Genomic DNA, 18,992 nt, shown 5'->3' on the forward strand with positions numbered 1-18,992 from the left:
TGATCCCACCCATGTATACCCACATGCATGTGAACACATACCACATCCATATACATGATCCCACCATGTATACCCACATGCATGTGAACACATACCACATCCATATACATGATCCCACCCATGTATACCCACATGCATGTGAACACATACCACATCACATATACATGATCCCACCCATGTGTACCCACATGCATGTGAACACATACCACATCCATATACATGATCCCACCATGTATACCCACATGCATGTGAACACATACATCACATATACATGATCCCACCCATGTATACCCACATGCATGTGAACACATAACACATCACATATACATGATCCCACCCATGTGTACCTACATGCATGTGAACACGTACCACATCACATACACTAAAGAAAGAAAATTATTGAGTGAAAGAGAAATGAGAACATGTGACATTGTGTCCAACTGGTGTATGCAGCACAACACAGTTGTGACACTGTGTCCAGCTGATGCATGCAGCACAACACAGTTGTGAGCAAATATATAGTGTGAGTTTACTCAGGTTGCCTACGTAACTATAGATACAATTATGTCCTTATGCCTGCTGTCATTAACACATGAGCACTGATAAGAATTAATTTCGATTTTATAATATCAAAGACAGTCATATATGTTTCAAATGTTTGAGCATGTTCAATTTTTCTGTTTCTCTTTTTTGTTAATTCTCATTGAAAATATATTCATCTGAGCCTCACTTTTAAATCAGGCATACCAACATTCAGTCATAATAGGTAATAAGAACAGTATTCTGTTTCCTTTTCCTATTTCGGTTACTGATGACTCTGTCACTTGAACTGACGTCTGTTGTGGTCTTGCAGTTGTGCTTCTATTGATCATCATGCTAATTGTTCATTAGATGGACTTCCTTCCTAATTAGTTCAGTCCTATAAGTGATAGTTTAGAGCTGCCTGCCAGGAGAGATCAGTGTAGAAGCTTGAGCTATATTGTTTTACTTTAACTGTCATGGTTCTTACTGACGTGATGTGCATGAACTTGAAGTTGTTGGAGGGTTGGTTCTGTTTGGTTTGGTTTGGTTTGGTTTTCACTGTCAAAGTGTGTAGAAGTTGCCCTCTACTGGGGAACTAGGAAAATTATGTTGACATAGATTTTTCAGTTTCCTTAAAGACCTAGTTAAATGTGTTTGTAATTTTTCTGGTGTTAATTTCTTACTCTCTGGCACTTTTAAGTTCCAGAGATATGGAAATGGTTGTAAGAATACACTTAAAAATAAATATCTAACTTGCTGTCGTAACATCAGCCCTTGGAAGGCAGAAGCTGAAATATTGTTGAATTTGAAGCCACCCTCAGACTTACAGAAAGATCTTGCCTCAAAATGCTAACAACAATAACAAAAGCAAATGGGACCAGGAAGCAGACTCTGTGATTAAAAGCCCTAGCAAGCCTGGCATCCTGAGTTTAATCCCTGGGGCCACATCCTTGCAAGGCCAGACACAATGTGCATGTCTGTGATCCCAGCACTCCTACCAAAACAGGAGGCTGAGGAGGAGAAGTGGCATACATGTACATATGTAAACATACACACACAACCAGTAAATATATGTTGTGACTATAAATAGAGCTATTTCTGCTCCAGATTTTCTTTTTCTTATTTATAAAATCCATTAATTAAGACTTAGAGGTAACTGTACTGGGATGCGTCTTAGCTGAAACATATAATTGCTGTATATAATTATGCAAAATGAGTCATTGTTGTTTTAACCATTTACCTTCAGAATGAAAGTCTAATACTTTGAAAGTTCTTTCTATAACTCATTTGCATTTTCTTAACTAACACAGTAAAGTTTGGACATGTTGATGTGGGGTATGTTTGTGTGTGGGGTGGGGTGGGGTGGGGTAGAGTGGTGTGGGTGTGTGGTGTGGGTATGTACTGAGCAGGATTCACTCCTCCCACATGTGGAGGGCAGAGAAGAACCTTGGATGTTTTAAGACAGGTTTCTGCTTGGCTTTCCTGTGGTTTGCTGCTGTAGATACCAGGTTAACTGGCCCCTGAGCCCCCGATCTCACCTCAGGGTACTCAGGATTACAAAGGTGCTACTGAACTGTACTTTGCATGAATTCTGAGATGCAAACTCAGGACCTCAGACTTCATGATATAGATGCTTTCCAGCTCCAACTTCCAGGTGATCTTGTTCAATTCTTTACACCGCCCCCCTCATCGCTCCCCAAAAATGGTATTTGGTAGTTATTGCAAGCTAAGTGCTCTGCTGGCCCAGTCTCTGCTTTCTCTCCTGTTTCCGGTTCTTCGAAGCTCAGGGTAGCACTGCTCCAGAGAGATTCGGTATCTGAGATCATGTCCAAGTTGTTCTTATTCCAGGGTTGTTGGTGTTTTTTTTTTTTCTTTCCTTCTACCCATTGATATTTAATTGTAAATCATGTGTACTAAGTAGAAACTGATTCTCAACTGTCATTCATTCACTGATCCATTCATCCATTCATTGTTCCACAAAAAAAAAAAAAAAAGAGCCTAGCATCAGCCAGGCACTGTTGTTTTGTAAATACCAATCAATGATTTGATTAACAAATATATATGTGATTCTTTAAGCCGGGAAATGTAGGTCCAGTGTTACTCCCATGACCTAAAAGGTTATTTATTTAGTACGTTAAGTTACTCAGACACCGCTTACGGGAGACGTTGTATGTATGAGTGTATTATATGTGGATGGAATTTGACTTCTATTACTTTCTTAAATCTTTCCTACACACCATTTTTCTCCTTTGTTCATCTTTTTCTACCCCTATTCTCCCTTTCCTTGGGCTGCATCTTGACCTCTTAGCCGTTAATGTGACTCGTGTCCTGAATCCTGCCTTTTCACGGTACCCATTAGCCATGCTCTCTGTAAGCCTCTTGTTTTTCCTGTGCAAACTATTAGATTACTGTCTTGGATTTTAAATGAAATAGTATGAAATGAAAAACACTTAACACAGTTCCTACTATATAATATTTCTCAGTAAATCCTGGCCTTTGGTGTCTTGATAGTATTTGCTACCCACTTGTGGTTTGTATAGAAATGGTCTGTCCCCAGATAGTTTTGAGTGCTTGGTCACCAGGGAGTGGCACTATTAGGAGGTGTGGCCTTGTTGCAGTAGGTGTGGCTTCGTTGGAGGAAGTGTTTTGCTGCGAGTTGAGCTTTGAGGTTTCAAATGCTCTAGCCAGCAACCCCCCCTCCCCCACTTACCACTGCCTGCCTGTTCAGCTCGCTGCCCACCACGGCTGTCTCCTTGTGACCATACCTCCCACCATGACTGTAACAGACTAAACTTCTGCACCTATAAACCAGCCCCCAATGAAATGTCGTCCCTTCTAAGAGTTGCCTTGGTCATGGTGTCTCCTCACAGCACTGAAACCCTGAGTTTCACTAAAACACTGCGTCTAAAGCAAGAAGCTCCTCAAGTTCCTACAGATGCTTTTCAGCCCAGGCAAGCAAGCTTTGGCAAACCACCAAGTCGTATGGAATCAACCTCTTGCCATTAAGAACCTAGGCTTCTTGTCTATAGTGTTTGCTGCGCTGCTAAAGGAGAACTGTTGTCATAGTCCCCGGAAAGTCACATTGCAGTCCCTCGGATTGCAGCTCTGTGCCCACAGAGGAGGCCTTCGGGCCAGAATGAACCTTTGGCAGCTGGTCTTGCCTTGTAGGCTAGTCTCAAAAGCTAATCCTTTATTTCTTCCTGCTGCTTCCTGAGCCTGCTGCATGTAGATAAGGAAGTGTAAGGCACGTCTTTGGGTTTACTTATAGTGTTTTACATCTGTAAGTGTTCAGAAAATATACATGATGTTTCCTTGGAAATGCCCGCACCCATCGTGCTGTGAGCATTAATTGGACCTCGATGGTTCTAGTCTCTGTTAATCTTCATAGAAAAAACCAGGCCAGCAGCTAACTGTTTAGTACAGGATGGTGAGTTCTCACAGCCAGAGGGAACAACCAATTATTCAGCTTAAAAGGAAAAAGAGAATCAAGCATGATGGCCATATAGCTGTAATTCCAGCACTTAGGAGGAGGTGGGCACAGGACAATCAGGTGTTCAACGCCAGCCTTGGCTACATAGCAAGTTTGATCCCATATCCAAACAAGCAAACAAACAAACAAGCAAAACCAAAAAGAGAAATCATACGTGTTTTTTCTTTTTTGTGTTTGTTCTTTATCCATTCTGAAAGTCTGAATATTAGGACCCTAAATTCAGTTTGTTTTATTTCCCCTCCCCACTGTCCCTCCCTCTCCACATCATCTTTAGGAAGGAGAGCCATCTTTGGGTCATAAATGCCGAAGCCAATATGAGAAAAGGAAAGTTGTCCCAAGATAAGTAGGCTGTGTCTGCTGGCTCAGACAGATGTCCTAACCAAGTCTGAGAAGAGTCAGTTGTGACCGCGGACTCACCATCTCTGACAGAGCCTAGAGAATCAGAGCTGGAGTTGGGTAGATGTCCTTGTGCACACCAGAGGAGGAGGAATTGTTGCCCCACTTGCAAGTCACTTACTGTCCATCTGGGGAAGGTTAACAATTGGTTGACCACATGGTGGCTGATAAGGACCTACAGAGAAATGTGCCGAGGTGTTCTAGGGATGTGAATGGGTCCACTGAGCAGGTTATCAGAGAGTAATCTGGTGCTCTCTCTTTGTGAAATACAGTTGTTAATTCAAAGCAACCCTGAGGCACAGGGATCTGCTGGCCAGGGCACCTGTGGCCATTCCTGTGTGTTCACCTGTTGTCCCTGGCTGCTTTCCAGGTACAGCAGTCAAGTGGAGTGATTCCAACAGAGAAGCCAACAGGGATTCCAACAGGGCCAGATAGTTATCTAGCCCAACACAGCTTCTGCTCTACATCCTAAATCCACTGACTGACTATCAGCACATCTACAGATAACCCAGGGAGCTTGCCAAAAGGAAAATTAGGAAATACTAGATCTGGGGCATAGCCCACTGCTGCTGGTCCTGAGACCATATTCCAGTCTATTGAGGGTCTAGATTTTAAAAGGTCACTTAGCAAATTACTCCATTTGAAAAGCAAAAGAAGAAATTTTGAGTTGGGCATCAGTTGCATTGGTCAGAATCTTACTTTGTTTAAGTGACAGTGCCCAAGGATCAGTGTTACCTTCGAGGAATGTTGTCATTACAAAGTGCTTATCTGGTTATCCTTTCCTTCTCTGAGGCTATTGGCCTATGGTTATATTTGAAGAACATAATAGCGAGCTTGGTAATGTGTGTTTAATTGACCCAATGTTGACTAAGTTACTGGGCGCTTCCTCTGTTGGAAGACAGTGCCGTTTTGAGGCTTAATATATTTTTGGAGCAGAGACACTGCCCACCCCCACATTCTTCAGAATTTTCAAGGCTGCTTAAATAGAATCTCCCAGGAGAAAGGGCTGGGCTGCCTTGTATCCATTATAACAGAGCCGGGTTCCCTAATTGAGGCACTATTCTTTCCTATACTAAAACCCTCAGCCTGGGCTATCTGCATCACTTACTGGACTTGCAGATGAGAATGGCCCCATCACTCATCAGCTGCTAATCTGCTGAGTGACCAGAGCCTTTGCCTCTAGCCCAGGAGTCTTGGCTCCTAAAGAGTTGTCTTGTTCCTTCCTCCCTCTCTCCGTCCTCTGCTCTCTTCTCTCCTTCCTTTCCTGGTCCTTCTGTTTATCTCACTGGCCATTTCAGTGCAGCAGTATCCTCCTGAGCCTCCTGTAAGCTTCAACCTGTACTCCGTTGTGTCTTTAACTTCTCCTCTCCTCTGTATAAAGACCCAGCCAACCGTGTGCTGAGAACTCAGTGTCGGTTGTGTTCACTGACTGGATGCACCGTTCAGGCCCAGATAGCCACCTCCTGCATCCCCACTGGAGGCCTCACAGATTACTCACACTTGTCTTCTCCGAGGAAAATGGGCCTATTCTTCACTGTGGCCATCTTGGCTCTGATTGGTCAAGAACCTTCTAGCTCAGAAAACTAAGAAACTACCCTTCCTTCCTTCCTTCCTTCCTGTCACTGTCTCCCACATGCAGCTAACTGAGCCATTCATCCATCTTCAAGGACCTCTCCCATCTTCTGTCTCTATCTCTAAAATCCTATCCCCCTCCCTCAGAACAGCTTCTGCCTAGAGTGTAGAACAGGCCTCCAGTCTGGCTTCCTCCCTTCTGTCTTCTGCTTTCTCTTCTAAGCAGTCAGCACACCGCCACCACCGATTCCTGTCCCACGCTTATGCCTTCACAGACTCTTGCCACGATCTCCTATCTCTGATGCGAAGCCCAAACGCCACAATGGTGCAGTTTGAATTTCAGCAGGTTCTTCTCTCCTCGTCCCTCTTTTGCCTCCTCTCCCCTCCCGAGTCCTCTCAGGGCTCTCTGAGACTCTGGTTTTGTGTGCGCCCCACATTACGATAGTTGCTTGTCTCTCTCTGGCCTCTGAAGTCTCAGAAGGTATGGATGTGTTTGTGTCATTTGCCACCATGTACCTCAGCGTCTAACAGAGCTAGTGCTTCTCTCTCAGGCTGTGTGATAACCATAGTCAGTGTTGTTTGATTAGATGGCTTGTTGATTTGGGGGCAGAGATAGAGGCTCATTTAGCCCAGGCTGGCCTCAGTATCTGAGTGCTGTGCTTACAGACACACACTTCCACAGAAGGCTATTTTGTCCTTAGAGAACCTCATTGAACTGATTTGTTGTCAATATTTGTGGTGTCACACCCACTGTTGACTGTGTATCCTGCCTGTTTTGTTTAAATTTAGATATCCTCAGAACTGCCCATACTACCCATTTAGAACTTCGTGCTTTGAATTTGTTAACCAGAACCACTAGTTACATACTGGCTTGCCATAACCTTGTTCCTGATGGATGAACTTTTCCCCAGCTTTTTAACATATCTTCAACTGTTAGCCACAGGCAAAAAGCTGGAAGAATCGTAGTTGTTGTTAACTTTTACACGAATATACATTTAAGGCTCTAAGGAAAGGTATTGTAAAAAGTTTAATTTTCAAAAAGCTGACAGCATGATTTTCTCACACATGTGGAATAAATAGACTGGACTTTGGCTCACATGGATAATAAGGCATCATCAGATGGTAAATTCTGAGGCGATCGTGAATACTTATATAGGCCACCAGAAAAACATACTGAATGCATTTCTATTATAGATAGAACTGGTTAGTTCTTATTACAGGTCAATAAAACAATAACCTTTAGGCCCTTTTTCTCTACAAGACAAATCATTTACAATGCATGTGTTCATAGTTAGACCACTAACAGATAGAAATAGGAGTCAGGGAAGGTGTGTATGTTCAGGTAGTGAGTCCTCGGGTGTGGCAGTGGGCTCCAGCATCACACCACAAAGAAGCTGCTCCCTTTCTGTCCCATTCCCAAGGATCAGGACATTTCTCTTTAAGTGGGTCTGATTTCATGAATGTTGGTGAGAATATGTTTAGAAGAAGGCTCAAACTGGCCTAGGAGAAAGAACTTTGAAACCAGGGAGGACTTAACACCAAGAGCAGTGTTGGGTCTAACTCATTAACAGAGGAAAGAGCTGAAGAAGCCAGGATTCTAGTTAACCACACAAGAGTCAGCTAAAAGCACTCCCCCACCCCCCCAAGGAAGGAAGGTGGGCCTTCCCCTAAATTTCTACAAGAGAAGGCAGACAACAGTGGTAGTGGTCTGAGGTTAGCTTAAGAAAGTGTTTCCTCTCTTACTGGACCTTTAGCCAGGCCACTGATTGGAGAGAGCAAGTGTTATCTGGGTTATACCTTGGCCAAGACATGGTCACTCAGCTCATCTGGCATGTGAGGAGGTTGGTAGGTGAGGACTAGATCTAGAGGTCCCAGGATCCTTTGCAGAGTTGACCTTCTGTCATTTTTTGTTCGCCAAGTTATACAGAACCCTGGGGACTGGCCTCAGACATCAGTAACTGAGATCACTATGGCTGTCACAGAAGAATCTCTTTGTAAGTTTTTCTATTAAAAGTATGATGAGACCTTCATTTCAGTTTTGGTTTTTATGAGTCCCATTGGTGAGAAAGGCATGCTATAGTTCTGCCTGAGTTTCCTGGTTTATTTGTGTATGTCTGAATGTCAGCATCAGCCTTGACCCTTCCGCTGCTATCATTAGACTGTGTTTACGCAGTGCCTCACAACAGTAGCCTAAATGGATTTGGGGGAGTTTTTCAGGAGACAATGGAAGCCATCACTTTATGGCTTGAGTCGTCAGATATTGCAGGCAGAAGGCTTTGCTATGACCCTGACCCTTAGAAAGGGTCAGTGCCTTCTGCCGGAAGTGCACGGCTTTCCACTGAGAGGAGTCACTTAAGGAAGAGAAAGGAGAAAAAAATTAAGACTTTTGTAAACTCTGTCTATTTGACTTTCTAGCCTTCAAGTGCTTATTGATGACACTGTTTAAATTTTGAGTACCCCTCTGCTTCTAATACTGATGTTTACAGAACCTGAGCTTTAAAGGGCTCACCTTACAGTTCATTTCATGTCATTAAGAGGCACACTGGTTATAAGCTCTTCTCTGATTTAACTCTTAAAATAGAACTCCAAAGAAATGGCTTAACATTTATTACAAAGATTTTAATTTTTAATTTAATTTATATATAATTTAGGGCGTACCATTTAGGGGTCTACCACAGTGAACATGTGGAGGTCAGGGGACAATGTACAAAGAGTCTGTTGTCCCACCTTTCTGTGGGTTCTGGCCATCGAACCCCAGTTAGGAGGCCTGCATCATCAAATAGCAAACACCTTTATCATGAGCCATCGTGGGCACCCTTTAAAGATTGTATAATCATCATTCAAAAGTACGGGCTCTGAAGTTAAGGAGAGAGAAGTCTCCCAATTCAGCTACTCATACTTAAGGATGTTTATAGTACAGAGCTCATATGGTAGGTGTGAGGATTTCATTAAATAATAGACATAAAGCCCTTAGCATAAGCTCTGACACAAGTACTTCATAAATACGGGCTCTTATACCCTTAGTAATAAATAGGATGACTTCACCCAAACTTAATAGTGCTCATGACAACTGATGGCGATGGAGATGACTCGGTTCCTAATACAACTGAAAAAAGAGGTTTCAGCATTGTCTAGTAACCTAGTTGTAGTTAATGAACTTGAACAACCCTCACTGAAAAATGATGCAGAGTAGTCAAGCCAGAATATCCTACCCACCAGTAAATGTTAATACCTCAGAACAAAATGTTGTTAGTCCTTTGTAGAAAGCTAAGAGATTGTTGTATTGGTTACTGCATATTTGAAGTATCTGCACAGAGAAACCTGAAGATTCCTGTGCTCTGCCTTCAGAATGACCATCTCTGGGTGTCACGGATCACCCAGGTCAAAGGCAACTGCTACACGTGTATTATGGAGGAATTCTACGGGGAGTAATGCTGGTGGTTGTGGGCTGCCTTCCAGTGACCAGCAGTTTTAAAATTGAATGAGGCTGGCTCATATCCAGCCTCTGCCGTCTTTGCTGTGTGACCTTGGTGTTGGGTTGCTTGGCTTTTCAAATCCTTCTTTCCTCAGACAGGAAAGAGAGCTCCAGTGTAACTTAGCCCCTTAGACAGGAAGGGTCACAGTTTAAAACACATGAATATGCCAGAGCAAAATAGCATTAATAGTCCTTATGGTCATATTAATCCTGTTGCTTCTGGTTATTATAAAGAAAAATGAAATGGGCATCAGGAGGAACTGGGAACCCAGACACTACGTGATGGCCAGTATGCATCACCTCTAGTACAAGACAACCGTCACCAGAGTGATAGGGCTCAACCTTTCTCCTAGGTAAAAGTTCTTATCCTGTCAAGATATCATGCTGGTTTCTCAGAAGTGCTGCTAGTGCTAGTGACAAGACATAATTAGCATAATATAAGCTTCTGTTTTGTGTTTAGGTGAATTAATGGTCATGGGTAAAAATTCGTTAGGTTATGAGCCAACTCAAATGCATATTCCATGTACCAAATGCTTAACTGTTAACTCCTTGCTATTGCTGATAAGACCGAGCCTAGGCCTCTGAGGCCTTGAGTGAACTGGTCTCTGTCTGCTCAACTTCACACATTTCTGTACATTTCTGTTCAACCTCTGTCCTAGGGTTTCATCACTGTGAAGAGACACCGTGACCAAGGCAACTCTTATCCATAAAACATTTCACTGGGGCTGGCTTACAGTTTCAGAGGTTTATTCCATTATCATCATGGAGGGAGTATGGCAGCATGCAGGCAGACACGGTGTTGGAGGAGCAGAAAGTTCTACATCTGGATCCAGAGGCAGGGAGGAGGAGACTGCCTTCTACACTGAGCACAGCTTGAGATCTGAGACCTCAAAGCCCCCACAGTGACACACTTCCTAATAGTGCCACTCCCTATGGGCCAACCATTCAGATGCATGAATGTATGGGGGCCAAACCTATTCAAACCACTACAACCTCTTATGGCTTTAGAATGCCTCTACCTTCCTGGGGCTGTCCCTTTCTTCTGCCAGATCACTTTCTGTTAATATCCCAGCCTCAGCTTCTCTTCCACCATAAAATCTCTCAAAGGTAAATGACATCAGAATATCTAGCCTTACAACTCATTCTGTACTGAACCTAGACCAGCGTACTCTACTGGTCTATGACTATTGAAACATAGGCGCTCTGTTGGACCCACCCTGATTCCGACATGAAGGAGCATGGTGGCATTTAACTGTTTGATAAATGTTTCTAAAATGACATGAAGTTGAGTGGTCAACTGCTAGATATTTTTCACTTCTACTTTGGTTTGTATGGCTTGGACGTCCACCCAAACTCTAAATATATTCCAAATCACTAAAGGACAGACGTAGCCTTTCAGGCTGCTGAGATCGCTTAGCAGGTAGAGGCACTTACTGCCAAAGCTTTACAGCTGAATTTGATCCCAAGGCCTCCGTGGTAGGAGGAGAATGAACCTCTATAAGTTGTCTTCTCTTCTCTACGAAGGCTTTGGGGTGGATGTGTGTGCACGCAGACACAAGGTAAATGTAATTTTAAGAATAAAGTGTAGCGGCCCCTTTCTTTATTATTGTTATTGGGGATCCCTTAGCCTTTCTAAGTAAAAATTGTTTTGGCTTTGGCCAAATGTGCTGGTGAGAACTTGCTTCATAGACACCCATGGAACTGATGAGCCACAGCACATGCTGTAATGATGAGATTTTAAAAGTATGACCCTTAATTTAAACTGCTCTGCTTCCTCTTGCCGTTTGCTTGAGCTTGCATAATTAACTATATTAATTCTATCATTCAATAATAAAACAAATCTGTATAGGGATATTCACACGAGAATAGACTTAAAAAAGCCATTACAGTCATTGTTCTTGTAGTAGTGTGTCTCTTGTGCAGTCACTGCAAAGACTGAGGATGTCCATCAGTGAAAAGGACAGCCCTCGCTCTCCCTCTGTCTGTCTGTCTCCCCTTTTTTCTTTTTTCTTTCTTTCTTTTCTTTTTTTTTTTTTTTGATTTTTCGAGACAAGGTTTCTCTGTGTAGCCCTGGCTGTCCTGGAACTCACTCTGTAGACCAGGCTGGCCTCGAACTCAGAGATCCACCTGCCTCTGCCTCCCAAGTGCTGGGATTAAAGGCGTGCGCCACCACCGCCCAGCATGCTTCCCTTTTTTCTGTCTCTGTCTCTCTGTCTCTCTCTCTCTCTCTTCACTTCCTCTCTCTCCCCCTTTTTTTCTGTCTCTGTCCCTTTCTCTCTCACTCTGTCTCTCCCCTTTTTCTGTCTCTGTCTCTTTCCCCCTGTATGTCTTTCTGTCTCTGTCCCTCTCTCTTGCTCTCTCTCACACACACATTCAGACTTTAAAGTTTCAAGCTCTCAAGTAGAGTGCATTAATAAAAATATGAAATGCTTTTTCTTGTGTAAATCACAACGAAGCTCTGAGACATACAGGAAGAACTAAGAGAGAGGCACCATCATCTGGTGTTCTCAAGTGAACCCTGTCATGTTAACTCCCAACTCAAACATACTTTTAAAGGAAGCTAAAAGCTTGTATCCTGCCTCATTGACAACAGCCTCAAACTGTTTCCTGTCATCGAGAAAACAAATCTTTTGCTCGTTTCTGCCTGGGGGAGGCAGAGGGACTGAGGTGGTCCTGTGTGGCTGAATTAGATGAAAGACTTTCTTTCCACCACGGAGACACAGAGTCTAATCAAGTGAAATGAGTTTTGAGATCGCAGTTCATTTCCTCAGGGAGATCAGTTCACATTACAGAATCACGACATCTCATTCATCACAGCCGACGTGGTCTTTGCTCAGGAGAGGACCCCAACTGGGACCAAACCACCTGTCTTCGCTCAAAGAGGGGCACTTTACCCAGGCTAGACTGGAAGCCTTGAACGAGAAGTCTCACCATCCGCCAGCTTCCGCCATGTGGGACATTTCCACGGGAAGGAAATTTAGGTTTAGACAGGGGAAAGTTAGGTTTAAGGAGTGTTGGGTGGTTGTAGTTTTAATGTTGCCTTATATAAATGATCATTAAAGCGCCATTGATGTGATGTGGGAGAGCATCTTTCCCTCCTTGTTAAACAGGACTGAGATGTCTGGCATTGCCATCAAAACTGGTGAAGAAGTCTTTCTTGGCTAACAAATGATCATCGCCCCTGTCTCTTGTCTCTTCCAGGGCATTGTTGTGACTCCAGTGCTCCTGCTGCTCTTCGTGAGTATTTGGATATTGCCTATCTTACCTTTTACTGGTATATTGTATTAAACACCATCCATTGGACTATAGATGTGAGTCAGTGGTAGACGGCTGGCTTTCCCAGCATTCCCAGAGCCCTGCATTTGCACCCTAGCACCATGACTCCCTAAAGCCTTCCTCAGGCCTCCAAGGTCAGTCTTTACAGTAACACTGAAATCTGGATTCTCTGTGCAACCTGGTGTCATAGTCTGAGACCCCTCCCAGCAGAGCTCAGAGTGTTAACCGTGAGACACAGAAAAACCTCGCAGCATCCGGTCTTAGTGATTAGACCACCAATTCCTGGATAAATCATTAAATATCATAAACTAGTGACCTATGGCATGGATTACACGTGTACTATTCATCTCTCTCTCTTTTTTTTTTTTTTCTTAGTAAATCCAAGTAAATTAATTGTGACTAGAGTTGAATGCCTTTTTGAGAAAAAGAACCTTGTAGTAGGAGATCTGGGACAACTGAGGTACCAAAGGTGGTACTTACTGCAGTTTGCTCCCTGATCTTGGGAATACCACCATAGCGTTTCCATTTGTAATATTGTAAACAACACCCAATGCAGTCCATCTCCCAAGGACGGTAACACGTGCTGCAAGGGGGGTGGGGGGGAAGCCAAAACTACAAGTAGATTCAGGTCACTGAGTAACTCAACCAAAGTTGTTTTGAAAACAAGAAATGCTAATTAACTGTCTTATTTCCTTTGGCACTAAGCATATGAGAAATTAGATGAAAGATTATAATAGAAATTAATGTTATCTCGTGCTGAGCAAAGCATATGTGGTCATAAATGATACCTAAAATATTTTATGAACCGTTCTTCCACACACACATATCTTCCAAATGTAAATCACTCCACTTATCATGGGAAGGAAGTGGGGGTGCGTGTCTGGGAAGGAAGTGAGGCCACTCGACTACGACTGTTTGTCAGTGAATTAAAACTATGGGGAAATTTATTTAATTATAGTCTAATTACCCAAGTTGGAATTCAATTAGAGTAATAGAGTGAGGGACTTCATTTCTTACCAGCTGTGTAGGAAGGAGAAGGGGCCAGATATACTATCAAACAGTTGGATTCTGCATCTTTCATGAAAGCCATTACCTTCAAGTAATAAGCCACAGCCTCACCTTGCCTTCTGAAATGCCGACTCTGATCTGCCAAGGTCAGAAGAGTCGTCGGATCACTTCCCTCCTGCCATTTGCAGTGTGCATTGAGTCCAGTTGTATGCATCAGAAGAAGCGACCTGGTGTGTGCCTGCCTGCACGTTAGATGCGAGGGGCTAGAATATCCACTCGTGGTTTTGACCAAGACTCAGCATCCCAAGAGAAACTTAGCAGAAGCAGCCCTCTACGGGTACAAAATGCAGACGAATCTGAGAGTCAAAGGCAGGGAGAGAGTCCGCCTCGCACATGCACAGTAATAGGCTGCGTTGCCTTGGTCCTGTGTATTATGGAATATGGATACCTTGTTCACTGACTTAGTTAAGAAGAGCTGTGGGGTTGGGAACATACCTCAGTAGTAAACCACTTGCCAAGGGGACCTCAGCTTGAGCCCGAGGAACCATGTACAATGCCAGGTGTGAAGGCACGTGCTTGTAATCCTGGTGTCAGGAAGGGACATCCCAGTGCTGCCCAACCTGGCCCAAGTGGGAGTTTCAGGATAAAAAAGCAAAACAATGTGAAGAACAAACAGAAAAGACCTTTGGTCTCGCGCATGCACACACACACACACACACACACACACACACACACACACACACACACAGCGTGGGGACAGTTTCATCCACAACTAAGTGGCTGACATCTGAAATGTGTGGTACCCTATTCTGATTAAAGACACAAAGGAGAACTCTGCACTCACCCTTCTTTCCATCCACATGTCATAGCTAGGTATCTTCTCAGCGGATGACTGTTTCAGCATCACATTACTGCAAGCTTTCCGCCACTCACAACTGTGAGCTTGTGAACTTCAGTTGGTCTGACAGCCGAGAAGCTTGGCGCTTTCCTTCCAAGCAATGGATTCTCCCCATTGCCTCAACGGCCTCATCCCATGTCAGTAGCTACTTCTGTGTTACTTGACTTTTAGTTCATTTTCATGGAGTCCTTCTGTCTGTTGGGCTGTTGTAAGTTTTGGAATGAGAATTTGTAAAATATTTTGGTTCCGGGACTTATTTACTGAATTGGACAAATATTTGAGATACTTAAAATATAAACACATCCCATAAAAGCCATATATTCTTTTTCTACACCCCTAATCTGGGTTGTCATTGTTATGTTAAAGTCCTAGCTTCCTGCATATCCCAAAGTGGCCTCATTTGAAACCGGTCATTGCAAATGTAATTAGTTCAGATAAGGTCATAACTGGAAAGGGTGGGGTCCTGAATCCAATGTGATTAGTGTCTCCATAAAACAAAGAGACAGAGACACACAGGTGAACCCTGTGAGGCAATGGAGGCAGAGATTAGACTGTAGCATCTACCAGCCAAGGAATACCAAGGACTGCCAGCAGTCTTCAGGATCTAGAAGACAGGATAGAGCATGTTTGTAGACACATTTCTGAGGAAACATGGCTGCACTTGGTTTCAGACCCACTGCCTCCAGACTATGAAGTGGTGTTCCCGTTGGTTTAAGCTTACTCAGCTTGTGGACTGTTTCAGAGCCCAACAAACTAATATGATCCCTGGAAATTACCTTAGCATATTTTAAAGATGGAAATTGGGTGTTATTCCAACACAGTTACTAAGGAGTGTGGAATCTCAGATCAGATCTCTGTACTGCTAACCTCTCAGAATTTTCCCTTCACTGTCTTGCTCAAGCTGAAGCTTGTCACACCTTTCCTGTTGCAGAGCCTAGCAGCAGAGTCAAGCATTGTCCTTCAGCCTATCCCATGTGCCCTGTCACTTCCCTTGCCCTCCACTCTGAGACTCCTCACTGGTGTTTTCAGACTTCACATGGCTGAAATCCCAGCCCCCAAGCCCAACATGTTTGCCTTCCCTGCACCTCAGCAACTAACCGAGTAAGGCAGAGAGAGCCTTCATAATCAAGTTTTCCAACATTCCGTGTGACCAGACATGTTCCATACATGCATGGTATATGCCCAACTCCAAAAATCCTTCGCTCACTGAAATGCCTAGTTTTTAGCTGGTCATTTTCAGTGTCTTTCTGTGCCCACCTATCTTTATCCTCATACACTCCTGCCCCGTGTCCTTTAGCCCGTGCTTTCTGACCGATTCCTTCATTACAGGGACCATCACAGACTTACGTATTCTCCTTAGTGCTCTGCGTTCGCCCACACATCACCAGTGTAGCAGAACCACTTTAGGCTTATCCCTAACTAGCTTACAAAGAAATAAGACTCTGACTATGCTTATTTTATTTGGCTTTGACTATTACTGGGAGTAACCCCTAATCTACTCTTCTAACTTCTGTCTTGTCTACCTCCCCAGTGGTGTACCTCAGATACTTGCTGTTTCTCCTGGCCACGTGCTCATGGTCCATCTCACCTCATGGCAGCTTCCTGATGTTTCTCCTGTTCTTCCTCTTCTGGTCTCTCCTCATCTCTCTCTCTTCTCCACCCCCAACCAGGTCACTTCAGACACGCCTACCTCTAATCCCTCCAGGAATTGGCTGGAGCCAATTTTATTTATCCAGTAGTTTTAAATCAAGGAGCAAGGTTTGCACAATAAAAGCCTGTAAGCATGAGAATTGAGACTTAGGTCTAGACCTTCTGGTACAGGATTTAGCATAGCAGTACATAGCAACAGACCCAACCTCACAGCCCAGTCCTACTGACTCCAGCTCCGCACCATTTTGCCCATGTACCCAAACATGCTGAGCCATCTTCAGTGTGATAACTGCTCCTCCAGGAAGTCATGACAACCGACTGTCAGCCTGACAGTTCTCTGATCTCCCCTCCCACAGCCCTCTTCGATTCTGGAGAATCGTCTCATATTTTCTTCTTAGCCTCTCATATCTTTAATACCTCTCTTCATATCAACTAAGGCAGAAAGGAAATCAGATGAGAAACAGGAAGTGTACCAGGCCCCACATGCCCGTGTCTGTCATCAGAGTCCTTTTATTTCTGCTGCTTTTGTGGAGGGCCTGACTTTGCTCCCACTAAGCCAGTCCTCCCATTGTCTGTTTAATGTCATAGTCCATGCACATTTCCCCTCTCGTATATTAGCACATTTTCTCTGATATAACTTCTAATATTCTATAGTATATAAAGATGTTAAAATTAAGCTCCATCTTGTCCCACTTGCACTCCATCTTGTATTTACTTAATAAAACAATATTTAAATCTACTCATTGCCTATTTGGTAATGCAAATTGAATTCTTATGTGCCGGGAACTGTCTTCCTCCATAGATAGAGCAGCAGTAAGCAGAACAGAGGCATTGTTACGTTATTATCACAGTGGTTATGTCATAGTGGAAAGAAACAACTAAGGAAAAATGCAGGGTATTGATGTGAGTGAGTGTGACAGAGGAGAGAAAACAAAGGGACTGAGAATTGGCAGAGAGGAGTGGATGCCACCAGTACAGCCAGAACTAAATCATGTAAAACCAAAGACATGGAGGTTCAACTTGAAAGAAACAGGAAATAACTGTATGAATTTTGGTAAATGTTCTGATGTTTGTTAGTTTGTTTTTTTTTCTTTCCGTCGTTCTTTCTAGGCGGGGTCTCCTTGTATAGCCAAGGCTAGCCTTGAACTCTTGACCCTCCTGCCTCAGTCTCCTGAGTGTTTTAGGTGGTTACCACCACAATCAGCCTGCTGATTCTGGACGCCAGGTTGAGAATTTCTGGGTGATAAAAGGATGATGGTGGACACTGGATGGCTAGTGTAAAGCTACTGAGTTTCATAACAAGACAGACTATTAGTTAAACCAAAGAAGTTGAAAGTCTGGTGGGAAGTAGTTGAGATATAAAAGGATCACGATGAACTGGAAGGAACGGCTAGGTCAGAGAGAATGCCAAGCCCGAGCCTCGGCTGGAGCTACTGTTGAGCTGCCTTCAGAACATCCAAGCAGAGACATAGATAACTAATTGTGTGAGTCTGTAACTCAGGGTCCAGTCATAATCCACAGCATTCATACTGGTCCAGTCCAGATCACAAATATTCACTGGGAAGAGCTCAGCATCAAGGAAATTCAAGTTTGACTCGGGGAAACATGGCAATGGTGGGAAAAAAGTCTCTAAATCAAGCTGTGAGATACTGTAGAGTTAAGACATCCATTAGGCCAAGGGTCACCATTTTGCCTGGGAGGAGTATCAAGAGATTCTGATGCCCGGGGTGTAGCTGACAGTGTGTTTCAGAAGATGGATGGTGTGGGGTGTGGGTAGTAGGTCAGTTAAAATGATCTGGCCATTGGTTTAACACGATGGCTGTCATTGGGGAGCTTACTGAAAGATATTTGCACAGAATTATATAATCAAAGCCTGGTTGAAATGTGCTTAGGAAAGAATGCAAGAAGAAACATTAACATTAAGAATAGTTTATAACATTGGGGTTAATTTTTAGATAAAGCTACAAAAACATTAGCAAAGTTAGTAAAGGATCGAGAGGGTTTTCTTTTTAAGTTGAAAAAAATGTGTTCCCTATTTGTATTGAGAAGAACAATCTAGTCATAGAGGGGAGATTTGATTCCTAAGTAAAATGAAGAGTCCTCAGACCCGCTCTTTGCATAGAGGAACAGAGCCCTTGTGCACAGAGAGTGCGTGCAGCCTCCAGAGCAGAGAACCCATCCGTAATATGATCCCTGGCACCTGAGCAGAGATGGGGTGGGGGGAAGCAGCTGGTCAGACTGCAGACTCTTCTGTTTATTATTCTGACAAGCAGGAAGTCAGGCTGCTGGTGGAGAGTAAAACAAGGAAGTGGATGCTGGGTGCACAGGAGACAGGGCTCGGTGATCCCCATCGCTGGGCCATCCTCACCCTCCACGTTTGATGCTGACTTTAACTTCCACCCAACAAGGAGTCTGCGTGTCTCATCTATGACCGTATCCAGCACCTAGTGCTTATAAATCCTCATTGATAGCAGAAGTGTGGAGGTAAGCAGTGGAGTGGTCAGTGGCTCAGGTGATGAGCAAGGATTCAGGAGTTAGCACAGCATCACAGCCTGACCCAAACAGCCCTGCCTTTCATTTGCTAGGAAAATAAGTTACACTTTTTTCAGTATTAAATAAACTATCCATTATTTTACTCGATATGTGAGGACCTAACTGTACACTGTGAATATTAGAAAGATCAATCGGACATTGATCCTTCCTCA

General features: G+C 43.6%; 1 protein-coding gene across 2 annotated transcripts in view; it reads left to right on the forward strand.

Moving 5' to 3' along the window:
• Slc10a7 (solute carrier family 10 member 7) overlaps window positions 1-18,992 on the forward strand; it is a 216,444-nt gene that overhangs the window by 133,992 nt on the left and 63,460 nt on the right. For both annotated transcript variants that reach the window (XM_028753407.1, XM_028753408.1), the window contains exon 6: window positions 12,657-12,692. In XM_028753407.1, the coding sequence (XP_028609240.1) occupies window positions 12,657-12,692 (36 nt within the window). The remainder of the gene's footprint in view (window positions 1-12,656; window positions 12,693-18,992) is intronic.

This window comes from Grammomys surdaster, unplaced genomic scaffold (genome assembly GCF_004785775.1).
Source record: "Grammomys surdaster isolate TR1022 unplaced genomic scaffold, NIH_TR_1.0 125947, whole genome shotgun sequence".
In the NCBI taxonomy this organism is placed as follows: Eukaryota; Metazoa; Chordata; class Mammalia; order Rodentia; family Muridae; genus Grammomys; species Grammomys surdaster.